Source organism: Salminus brasiliensis, chromosome 2 (assembly GCF_030463535.1).
Source record: "Salminus brasiliensis chromosome 2, fSalBra1.hap2, whole genome shotgun sequence".
Lineage (NCBI taxonomy): Eukaryota > Metazoa > Chordata > Actinopteri > Characiformes > Bryconidae > Salminus > Salminus brasiliensis.
Window position 1 is genome coordinate 6,888,770 of NC_132879.1, and position 13,687 is coordinate 6,902,456.

Below are 13,687 nucleotides of genomic sequence, written 5' to 3' on the forward strand. Positions count from 1 at the left end.
GCATTTTTGTCTCATTTCTTTGATTTGGTTCTCTTTAGGGATACACCAATACCACTTTTTCCTTTCTGGTACCGATACCAGATTTTTAGGTACCTGCTGATACAGAGTAACAATACCAACAATACCAAAAACTCACTAGATGGCTATAAATCCTGATGTTTACAGTGTTCCACTTTTTATAGTACTTTTTTTTATCCCAAATAAGATACAAAAAGTTTAAAAGAAAGGCATTTACTGGTTGAGGAACTGCACATTTGAAAATTTTGAAAAATGTAAATTGCCACAATACAGAAAAACATAATCTTGCTAAGCTTGACCAAACAGCTTTTTAATTAGTCTTTAAATTCATGCTTTTGCGGCAATTTTTACATTCAGGTAGACATACATTTAAGTGTGTGTTCGTCTACACCACATGGAAACAATAAGTGCTATCCCAGTTAGTTAATAATGGAAATGATGTGTATGAACTTAAGTGTGTACTGCGGTCAGTTTGTATAGAAAAATATATATATATATATATATATATATATATATATATATATATATAGTGGATATATATATATATATATATATATATATATATATATATATATATATATATATATATATATATATAACTTTTATATAATTTTTTTTTTTGTGGAGACAGTGAGGCAATGTGAAGGTCAGGCTACTGGAGTGAAAAGTCCTCTATCCTAGATGCCCTGGATGCTGCTGATCTGGTTGCCATGTGGATCCATAAGCTAGTCAGCTCTGCCAGCATATTACTAAGACCATGAATACACATTGGGGAAACTTCTGATGGTCTGATATTGTCTATGAACAATCGGCATATATACGGGGTAAGACTCTAGTCCAGTCATATCCCAAAAACACACTTTCAAAAATAGAAATACCATAACTGTTGTTATGGAGTAGACTAATGTATTGAACTCGAAAACTGCAAAAAGTCAAGAAGATCATGACAAGTATTTATTTCCTCTGCATGTTTTATTTATTAAAGCAATTAAGAAAAATGTGTAACTTAAAACACAAACTCCAAACTGTACTGCAGCACTACAGTACTACAAATACTTACAGTTAGGGCTGGACGATATCGTAAAAATACTATATCATAATATTTAAAGACTTTCGCAATCCAAGATATGTATCACGATACTTGTAATCACAGACTAAACACATCAGTAGTGACAGATTCTTAAAAACTGCTATTCAGATCCTCTCCCATACTGAGTACATCTGCTGCACTTTAGCGAATTAAACCAGTCTAATTTCACAGTTTGTAATGAAACCTGCAGCTGATCAGTGTTTATTAAGCACTAACAGTATCCTCCATATGCTTAGAAAAACATATTATTATCACAATAACAAAATCTATTACAATACAATATATCAATATCATCAAATTGCTCAGCTCTACTTATAGTTACGTTCTGAGGTACAAATACACATTCATCTCAGAGGATCAGTCAAATCATAAGAGACATGGTGCAAACCCATCTACTACTTTAGCTCAGATGATACTACTGAACATCCAGACACAGATAGAGGAAATCCTGACCATGCTGGAGAGCGAACCCCAGTCCCATACAAACTCTCCCACATCCAACAGTCATGACGGACTCAGTCACAGTTTTTATATCTTATATCATTACAGTCAGTATTACATAAAAAGCCTAAAAATAAGGTCACTCTAAAATATCATCACACACATATACACTCACTGAACACATACACACTCACTTAACACATATACACACTTAACACATATACACACTTAACACATACACACTCACTTAATACATACACACTCACTTAATACATACACACTCACTTAACACATATACACACTTAACACATATACACACTTAACACATACACACTCACTTAATACATACACACTCACTTAACACATATACACACTTAATACATATACACTCACTGAACACATACACACTCACTTAACACATACACACTCACTTAACACATATACACACTTAATACATATACACTCACTGAATACATATACACACTTAACACATATACACACTCACTGAACACATACATCACTTAACACATATACTCACTGAATACATACACACTCACTTAACACATACACACTCACTGAACACATACACACTCACTTAACACATACACACTCACTGAACACATACACACTCACTTAACACATACACACTCACTTAACACATACACACTCACTTAACACATATACACACTTAATACATATACACACTTAATACATATACACACTTAATACATACACACTCACTGAACACATACACACTCACTGAACACATATACACACTCACTGAACACATACACACACTTAATACATACACACACTTAATACATATACACTCACTGAACACATACACACTCACTGAACATTTATACACTCATTAAACACATACACACTCACTTAACACATATACACTCACTGAACACATATACACTCACTGAACACATATACACACTTAATACATACACACTCACTGAACACATACACACTCGCTGGAACCTTTGTACACCTTAAGGGGAAAATCTGTGCACCTTTTTTGTCAAGCAGTTCTCTAATAAGCTAATCGTGTGGCAGAAGTGCAATACATCAAATCATGTAGATATAGACCAGCAGCTTCAGGTGGTATTCACATAAATTATCAGAACTGGGAGGGAGGGGGGTGGGGGGTATGTGAGTATTATATACATTGCTCAAAATGCTCCTCACAGACACAGCTTCTCAACTAAAATGGGCACAAATCAGCAATACTTTAAAAAGCTATGAAATAAATAATACTTTAAAAGCCAATGAAAAGTAATCATCTGCTAAACAGAGCATTGTCTAACACAGAAGCTGGGGCTTGACTTTTAACCAACAAGTCATGGCTTTGAGCGAACTGGTCGTATATCACACTTCGCTTGTGCAATAACGGAAGAAGAGAGGCCAACATGCTGAAACAGACATGTCACTGTAGCCTAGAGCACAGGCAACCACTCAACTGCAAAACTACAGCATAGCACCCACTCTCTGGCCACTTTATTAGAAACACCTACCTTGTGCTTTCACTCACTGGTCACTTTATTAGAAACAACACCCATGTTTTTCCACTCACTGGCCACTTTATTAGAAACACCTACCTTGTGCTTCTACTCTCTGGCCACTTTAGAAGAAACACCTACCTTGTGCTTCCATTCACTGGTCATTTTATTAGAAACACCAACATTGTGCTTCTACTCTCTGGCCACTTTATTAGAAACCCCTACCTTGTGCTTTCACTGTCTGGCCACTTTATTAGAAATATAGCTCCACTATAGAAGGTAGCCCCCCCTGCACTCGCTGCCCCCCCCCCTCCTCCCGAAATGATTCATCTGTAGTCAGTTTTCAACCACAGGAGCACTGCTGTCCAAATATTATTTGAATAGTGGATCTTTGCATCATCAGGTGGACTACAATATGTAGTGGAGAGAAGGGGTTTCCAATAACGTGACCATGGAGGGTATACACTAATATATATGTCAAAAGCGGTTAAGCCTCAGAAATCCTCCACGCAAACGAATGTACTTCTGCACACACACAGCTGACCCCACACCCACGAACACAGCCGCAAATATGATGGCAAACACACTCAGACAGGTGTACACATCCCAGTGCTGCCCAGGCTGGAGGAACACTAGCTGCCTGTTGCACAGATCTGTACTGCAGGAGCATGTGTACACATCTGGCCCCAGCTTGTCGTGAGGCTTCATCACACACTGTGTGCTGCTGTGGTTGTTCAGCATCATGCCTAGAAGCGGCTTTGCAGGGTTGTGGCAGAAAGCCTCCACCAAAAAGAAGCCATCTTGGTTGGTCCTAGAGAGAAAGATGAAGTCTCGCTGATTTTCACAGATTTCCCAGTAATAATTCCACCACAACACCATTTCAACAGTCCAGGAAAGTCATACTCGCTCTGCAGCATGCTGGAATTTATAGGATTAAGCTGATTAAAATGAGATGAGACATTATTATTGACATATTTCTGAGAGATTTTACCTATATTCTTAACTAAATGTAGTAGTGTCCAATTACCTCCCACAAGCTAGGACTCACTATTACCCAATGCTACCACTGCTGGAACAGTGGAGGCTAGCTTGTGCTCCCACTGAATCACTTGAAGCTTCACCACAAAATGCTGCGAACACTAACCACTAATCCTGTCGACTAACAGACGTCAGCAAAAATTCAACTAACTGAATTAGATGAAAAGTTATTGTTGGGGCTTCTGAGTGGCACAACTGTCTAAGTCTTGGCTCTATCATCAGGAAGACATTGGTTTGATTCCCAGTGATGCCACAGCCATCCGTGTCTGAGAGTCCCAGAGAGCATAACTGTCCTTTCTGTCCTTTCTGAGTGGGTAGGACGGGCCTCCCTCTACCCCTCATCACGCACCCAGCCAGCATGGGTGTCTGTTATGTCCTCTAACTGGACCTGGATGGCTGTGTAATCACCTGGGATTGAACTGGCACCCTCCTTAAGATAAAGCAAATGCTTAGACAGTCATGCCACTTGGGAGCTCCAATGATAACTAGCCACCAAATTTCATAAATGTCTCCATAAAAACACTGCAGATTTCTAATGGATCAAATCCCTCCCTCCAAAACGTGGAGCGTGAACGTACCAGAGGCTGGCGCAAATCTCATCTGCAGAACACATCACTTCCCTACTGCAGGTCAACTCGCAGGTTCCCATATTGTTACAGGTGTTAGACAGAAAACTGCAGCTCCAACACTTCTTAAAGGGTGATAACGGTACAGCCATACCTGCAGGACAGGGACAGGGAGGCTGTGAAGGAAACATCTGGCTGCTGGGAATGGGAAGAGTGCCGGCCCTGAAAGCCAACTGTTAGAGCAGTATAACATGTAGAACTCTGTATTTGTGTGACCATCTCTCTCTCTCCACAGGTATACCTGCTCACCAGTCCTAATCAAGTGGGAATCCAGCTGACCACTAAGAGAGGCTTGAGTATTTGGGGAGGAGCCAACTCTTTAAAGGTAGAAGGGCTAAAGATGGCGGTTTAAAAGAGCATTGCTATGACACTCTGTATTACCTGAGCGTCCGCAAACTTTGTACGTTGTAGCAGCTGCTGTTGACTAACTAACTGAACTACTGACAAGTGTTGACGGTAAAAACTCGTATCTAAGAGAGTGAAGTCGAGCGACTGCTGTTGGTAGTGACAGTAAGGAGAAACAAGAGGCCGATTCTGCCGTGTTTGGACTCGGCTGTCGAAGCCGGCTATCTAGGCTTTAATAAGTGAGCTAGCAGTCTAAAAACACCATAGCACATGTCATGTTCCAGCTAGCTGATGCTTAAATGATACAGGTTTAGAGGATAAGGCCTCATATCTGAGAGCACAGAGCCAAGGGAATGGTCTTAGGAGTGTTTTCCACTGTTTTCAGGCTCATTTAGTGAACTGGCTCATCCAGGTTTGCTTTCTTTCCCTTTCAGTCAAACTGAGCTGCGCTTAACTTGCAACTATGGTTGGCACCGATGGCCTCCATCCATTTCGTGGAAGTCTGTTATAGGTTTACACAGTTTGAGGAGAGTGTGATGATTTTGCCATACAGTTAGCACCACACTAATTGCTGTAGACAGGTTTCTATTGCTTGTTAGCAACATTAGCCTCATATCTGAGGCGGGGAAGCAAACTTCAGACTTCAAACATGTCTTGACTGATTGACTAGATGCAGTAAATTGCCACTGATCCATCGCTTTAAAGCACATTGCCTCACTCTCCATGCGTGCAATCTTTCCCCTCTGGGCTGTTTGGTGTAGAGGCAGTTTTAAAGGTACGAGAAACAGAACTTTGCGTCTGAATTGCGACTCTGATCTACTGAAGAAAATATATGGCACCTTAAATTAGGCGATACGCCTTCTCCTTAACACACACTCTCTTTATCCTGCTCTTCATGTCCTGTCGTCTGCTTGCCCAGACACACTACATGGTGTGTGTGTGTGTGTGAGTCATGCAGAATGAAGCGATAGTGGAGATAAGTGACTGCAGAGTAAACGACTGTGGGGCAGTTTATGGTTGAACTGTGGGGACGTGCCTGAAAGCAGCGATTATACGTAATGAAAAGGAATGGTGAAAGCAGACAGTTAAGTGAGGAGAAGGGGAACTATTCTCCAAAAGGCACAAAGTTAAAGAAGACGCCTCTTTTCCAACCTTTTAAACAAGATTGAGGGGAAACATGAGCACCACAAAAACTTTACCGGACCCGTTTACACCTGCTCACCTTTATCTGACTAGTATCCGGATTGTATTCTGATAAGATTTTAGCTAGGGAAGCACCGATCCCATATCAACAAAATGAGCTGGATCGGGTATCGGATAATTAGGCCGATCCACAGGACTGATCCAGCCACTGAACCCAATTCCTGCAATTCCTGCATTCAGCTTTCTAGACTTGATGCAAATATTAGTTTCTCCATTCTGGCACTTACACACAGTATCGGTATCGGCAATAGAGAGCACAGATACCACAAAGCTTCCTGACACCCTACTTTATTTTTTTTATAAGTTATTATGAAAACAAACGTTTATACAACCAGTAAAAGCCAGACATAAAGAGTTATGACCTTTAATCAGACATTTAATGGAACTTTTTCAGCACTTTCTGTTTCCATGTGGTGTTTTATTGGTTCTGAAACCAAAAGCTGAGTTTTAGCAGCTTGTTTAAAGACTATATGACTATACACATTTACTGAGGTTTTGTAGTGTACCAGGATGTGAAATTGCTGCAGAAGCACTTTTTTATTTCTGAAATGTGAATTTAAACACAGTCTAAAAGCTGTTTGGTGAAGTTTAGCAAGATTATGCTTCCCTACCTGCACGTGTTTCTGCTTTGTGGCAATTTATTATTTTATCATAGCTCTGAAACTTTTTTAAATGTGCAGTTCCTCAACCAGTAAACACTGTTATTTCAAGCTTATTAGGGATAAATATAAAAAGTACAACCTATAAAAAAATTGAACACCATAAATATCAGGATTTATACCCGTCTATGGAGAATTTAAGTCAGAGTTGGAATCTGTATCGTTACTCGGTTTTGACAGATACTTGCAAATCTGGTATCGGTATCAGAAAGGAAAAAGTGGTATCAATGCATCCCTAACAAATATCATAGCAAACAGCAAGACTTAGACCCTATCTAACCAGGGCACCCTGCCAGTGACTCTCAGCGAGTAATCCAGCTCGAAAAAACAGCCAGTCTAATGTGCCTCCAAACATGGTGAAGGTAGTTTCGTCAATGAAACTACCTCCACCATGTTTGGAGGCACATTTGCCTGCTTTACATAGTACAGTACTGTACTGAAGTTATAGAACATTTAAACAAATACACTATTTACAACACACACACACACACACACACACACACACACACACACATAGTGAGAGACGTGAATTCCCTGTGCAGGCATGTTAAGGCTGGCCTTTACAGGCACATACACAGTGTGCGTGGGTGAACACATCCCTAATTAGAAAAACATCGACCCACACCCCCACCTTCCTGACTTGGTAACACACACACACACACATACGGCACAAATGTGAAAGGTCATTAATTAGCACTGAGACCTTTTCATGGGGCAGCATTTTCACATACACTACCCACATTTGGTACTCTTTATACTGTAAAGACGACAAATTAGTCACATGCGTCCTCTCTCTTCCTGACGTCAGGCTTCACCACTTGTGATGGTCCAATTGACGGAGGGAGACAAAATACCCTCCATGACAGGGTTAAAAATTTACTTACTAATAGGACTTTACCCAATTTTCTCTCCAATGTAGTCATTTCCAGTCCTCCCCACTAGCTTGGACCCCTAACCACACGACACTACCAGTGCTGGGAGGGTGGAGGCCAGCTTGTACTTCCCCTGAGACACCTAAAGCTCCTCCACATCCTCTTAAACTGCCACTAACACAACTCCACGGGAGCTCAACATGACTGGAGGAGAGCACTAACACACCAAAAGAGGCCTTTTATCAGATCCACCTCTGCAACACACACATACACATTCACACACAGCGTGTCAGCAGCAGCAGCCTGGGAGTTACAGTGTGTTGGTAGACGTGTGAAGTTTCATATGATTTTCTGATGTTTACAGTTATACAATGATTCGCTGAACTGAGCTGAACTGAAGAGCTCTGTAGCACCACCCCCTTCATCACTGCACTGTAAAGCACCTTCGCCCCAAACACCAGCAACCAGGTCACATTCAACCTTACCTTCCCATTGGCCACTGAACACTCTGCATATGCAAATGCTAAAACAGGTACAGGTATTAGTATAGAACTTGACTAATTGGGTCATATTTTAAGGGTATTGACAGTATTTCTGTACAAGGACTAGACCAGCTGTGTGTGTTTGCCTTTGCACATCTGTGTTAGCAATAGGATGCAACGTATAGTAGCTGAATATAGTTATTAGAAGGGGTGTCTACAAACATTTGGACATATGGTGTACATTAATACACACACATTTACTTATTTAGAAAAATACCAATAAATGGCCTTAATAGCCTATATGACCCAATCATCTCCTTTCAGCTCAACCTACAGCTTAGGCCTACTCAAACCCCGCCCAGCCATGACATCCGCACACCGGCAGAGTCTCTAAATGCAGAGTATGTGAAATACTCTGTGAAAGTATCTCTAAATCACTGTGAATGTGCTGTGATTGGGGTTTCTATAGTGTGTGTGTGTGTGTGTGTGTGTGTGTGTATTAGCATTAGTGTTAGCCTCCACTCGGTTCTGAATGGGTTCTTCAGTGCCGGTCTAAAAAGGCGAGCGGTTCTCCCAACAGTAAAACAGAGCCTTTCAGTGAAGGTTCAGATATTATGGTCTGTTTTCATGTCCCACTGTAAAATAGCTCCACACTGCGGACTCTCAACTCTTTATTTACCGTCTAAGAACGTCCGCACTGCTGCTGTCGGCTGGGCCGTAATGTCCGTTAATAGAGCCTTGAGGACACCAGATGTGAATTGGCACCTGCTGAAGAGTGAGCGTGAACCGCAGCAGCTGCAGTGTTTTTAAACTTCCTCCAGTCATTCTTATTAAAACACAGGCCTACACAGTTCTTCCTTCCAACATACAACCCCTCTTCACAGAAACACTGTAACAGGCTGAGCAGCATCTGGCCACTGTACTGAGCACAGCCTTGGCCAGTCCAGTGTTTACCCTCTAAATTCAACAACCCAACACTGACACTGAACACTGCGGGCCACATTCCAGCAATGCAACACCTATACCATGAAGTCCATGGAGCATCCTTAAACTGAAAAGCCAGAAAACAGATCACATATAACTGATTATTATTCATTATTAATATATGAATCCTGAATCCACTTCACGATTCTTATCAAGTGTAAGACATTAGCAACACTACTGAATAATTCATAGTGGATCCTGAACAATTCATAGTAGATCCTGAATAATAAATTGTAGATACTGAATAATTTATAGTGGATCCGGAATAATTCATAGTGGATCCGGAATAATTCATAGAAGATCCTGAATAATTCATAATGGATCCTGAATAATTAATAGTAGGTCCTGAACAATTCATAGAAGATCCCGGATAATTCATAGTGGATCCTGAATAATTCATAGTAGACCATGAATCATAAATTGTAGATACTGAATTATTAATATGGGAAACTGAATAATTCATAGTGGATCCTGAATATTTAATAGTGGGTCTGGAATAATTAATAGTGGGTCCTGAATAATTCATATTGGATCCTGAATAATTCATAGTAGATCCTGAATAATTAATAGTGGGTCCTGAATAATTCATAGTGGGTCCTGAATAATTCATAGTGGATCCTAAATAATCCATAGAATACTTCATAGTTGATACTGAATAATCCATAGTGGGTACTTAATAATTCACAGTTGGATACTTATTATACAGGAATTACTGAATAATTCATAGTGGATCAATTTAAATGATTAAATGATGAATAATTTATGGTAAAAACTAAATCATTCTTACTGGATCCTGAACAATATATAATATTTACTGAATAATTCCTAGTGGATACTTAATAACTCACACCAGATGTGTAATGATTCACAGTAAATACTGAATAATTCACAGTGTAACACAAAGATACACCTAAAGCCTGAACACTGTAGACAGCTCAGCGCTCAACACTCTGATCACCGCAGCACCTGAACACTGGAGGCAGCGTTTCCTCTCCAGCTAAGCCTGCTTACAGCGTTCCTCTCAGCGGAGAAGCGAACAAGCAGAACTCAGAGAACCCCACCGGCTCTAAACAGCAGACCTGGAGGCCCACCAGCTGGGGCTGACCTCTGACCTTTCCGCTGTGCCTCTAGAAGTGAAGTATCAGCACTCACCCCTCTGCTCAGTCAGGACCGACCCGCCGAGGAGGACGACCGTCGTCACACACCAGAAGACGGAGAGCCGGAGCCGCTCCATGAGTGAACACACGGACACACACTGCTCCTCTGAGGGGTCATTCAGAGCTCAGACGGGGGTCTAAGATCCGACACGTGTAGAGAAACACACTTAAATGAGAACGCTGCCTAGCACGAGCTCTCTCTCTCTAGTTTTACAAAACCATTACCCCTCCTCCACGAGTGTAGAGGGAACAGGAACACACACACACACACACACACACACACACACAGCAGAAGTTTAAAGTTATGAGTCAGAGCCTGAGAGCAGGAAATCTGAAAAAAACTGTCTCTCTCTCTCTCTCTCTCTCTCTCTCTCTCTCTTAGCCGCTGGCTGCAAAAAGCTGGCATTTTCAGCTTATCTTTAACCACGTGTCTGAACAGATGCTGTCAACACACACTCTTTCCAGCCCACAGTATCACACACATAAACAAATGCGTACACACACACACGCACACACACAAGTCACAAGTACCTAACCCACAGGTGCAGACATGCCCCCACAGGCTGATCTGTGATGAAGGTGGTCTAAGTCAGCCGGCAGTTTTAAGTGCTGTGGAGCATGACATACATCATCAACACTAGTACACTACTATATGTCCAAATATTTGTGGACACCCTTTCTAATGAAGACATTCGGCTACTTTAAGTCGCTCTCATTGCTGACACAGATGTATACACAGACACACACACACACACACACACACACACACACACACACAAACAGCTTGTCTTGTCTAGTTCCTGTACACATAGAATGTGCCATCTTCTGGCAGAGTTAAGCAAGTGCTCCTTATTTGGGCCAGTTGCCATGTGTACACAGATACACACATACACACAGAAATAACTTGAATCTGACAAAAGTAATAATAAATATTCTATGAAAATCTGACATTAATTTTGGATCCATGCTTCAACAGAATTATTTAAAAAATAAACTCATGAAACAGGCCTGGACAAAAATGATGGTACCCTTAACTTAATATTTTGTCGCACAGCCTTTTGAGGCAATCACTGCAATCAAATGATTCCTATAACTGTCAGTGAGACTTCTGCACCTCTTAGCGGGTATTTTGGCCCACTCCTCATGATGATGCTCCAGTTGACTCAGGTTTGAAGGATCTTTTCCAGACGGCATGTTTCAGCTCCTTCCAAAGATGCTCAATAGGATTTAGGTCAGGGCTCATAGAAGGCCACTTCAGAATAGTCCAATGTTTTCCTCTTAGCCATTATTGGGTGTTTTTTAGCTGTGTTTTGGGTCATTATCCTGTTGCAAGACCTTGCAACTGTAGTCACAGGAACATCAAGCTGCTTGGAGATGGTAGGGTTACCATAATTTCTGTCCAGGCCTGTTTAACGAGTTTACTTTTTAAAATAATTCTCTTAAAGCATTGGTAGAAAATCAATGTTGGATTTTCATTTGATCATTTTCATAGAATATTTATTATTACTTTTGTCAGATTCAAGTTATTTCTGTGACCATTGTCACAGCCGACAGCCCTATTGGACAACTGTTAAAATCCATATTATGGCAAGAACCAATCAGCTAACTAAAGAAAAACGAGTGGCCATCATTACTTTAAGAAATGAAGGTCAGTCAGTCCGGAAAGTTGCAAAAACTTTAAATGTGTCCCCAAGTGGAGTCACAAAAACCATCAAGCGCTACAGCAAAACCGGCACACACGAGGACCGACCCAGGACCAAGAGTCACCTCTGCTTCTCAGGGCAAGTTCATCCGAGTCACCAGCCTCAGAAATCGCAAGTTAACAGCAGCTCAGATCACAGACCAGTTGAATGCCACACAGAGTTCTAGCAGCAGACCCATCTCTAGAACAACTGTTAAGAGGAGACTGCGCAAATCAGGCCTTAATGGTCAAACAGCTGCTAGGAAACCACTGCTAAGGAGAGGCAACAAGCAGAAGAGATTTGTTTGGGCCAAAAAACACAAGGAATGGACATTAGACCAGTGGAAATCTGTGCTTTGGTCTGATGAGTCCAAATTTGAGATCTTTGTTTCCAACCGCCGTGTCTTTGTGAGACGCAGAAAAGGTGAACGGATGGATTCCACATGCCTGGTTCACACTGTGACGCATGGGGGAGGAGCTGTGATGGTGTGGGGGTGTTTTGCTGGTGACACTGTTGGGGATTTATTCAAAACTGAAGGCACACTGAACCAGCATGGCTACCACAGCATCCTGCAGCGACATGCCATCCCATCTGGTTTGCGTTTAGTTGGACCATCATTTATTTTTCAACAGGACAATGACCCCAAACACACTGTGTAAGGGCTATTTGACCAAGAAGGAGCGTGATGGAGTGCTGCGGCAGATGACTTGGCCTCCACAATCACCAGACCTGAACCCAATCAAGATGGTTTGGGGTGAGCTGGACCGCAGAGTGAAGGCAAAGGGGCCAACAAGTGCTAAACACCTCTGGGAACTCCTTCAAGACTGTTGGAAAACCATTTCACGTGACTACCTCTTGAAGCTCATTGAGAGAATGCCAAGAGTGTGCAAAGCAGTGATCAGAGCAAAGGGTGGCTATTTTGAAGAAACTAGAATATAAAACATGTTTTCAGTTATTTCATCTTTTTTTGTTAAGTACATAACTCCACATGTGTTCATTCATAGTTTTGATGCCTTCAGTGAGAATCTACAATGTAAATAGTCATGAAAATACAAAAAACGTTTTAAAAGAGAAGGTGTGTCCAAACTTTTGGCCTGTACTGTATATATGGAACATTTAGGTCCACAAAGTAAAAACTGCCCCAGTTTTAAAAATTTCTCTTGATACATAACTACATAAGTTCTATATAAAGCCTGCACTGCTTGTCAGGAGTACCGTGAGCAGCCTGAACGGACGCATATCGATAGCACTTCCTCAACGCCTGCAAATTATATTCAAGATCCGAGCAGCTCTATGCTGCAGCAGAGCAGCCTGGGCAGTGGGAGCAAAATCCTGGGGTGTATCTATAACCAGGACCGGACTGCCTGTCAGGAGTACAGTGAGATTTCCTAGTGGCCTGGCCTGACCTGGATGGACAAATGCTAATAGCACCTCCTTAACACTCGTCTAATATGCATCAATACATGTCTTTCCAGGCCAGATGATAGGCCAGGCTACCAGGAATCTTCCCAATAATCCCAACGGGCAGTCCGGGCCTAGTTAAAGATCTCACTAGCCGCATTTACATGCAGCCTGGTATTCC

The 13,687-nt window shown here is 41.5% G+C and overlaps 1 protein-coding gene across 2 annotated transcripts in view; it reads right to left on the reverse strand.

Moving 5' to 3' along the window:
* tgfbr2a (transforming growth factor beta receptor 2a) overlaps positions 1 to 13,687 on the reverse strand; it is a 38,254-nt gene that overhangs the window by 23,508 nt on the left and 1,059 nt on the right. Inside the window, exon 1 of one of the 2 annotated variants that reach the window (XM_072674244.1) lies at positions 10,419 to 10,636. The exons of the other annotated variant lie outside the window; for it this stretch is intronic. Coding sequence (XP_072530345.1) covers positions 10,419 to 10,500 — 82 coding nt within the window. The 5' untranslated portion in view covers positions 10,501 to 10,636. Of the gene's footprint in view, positions 1 to 10,418; positions 10,637 to 13,687 lie in introns of those variants that run through there. 2 annotated transcript variants of the gene reach the window in all.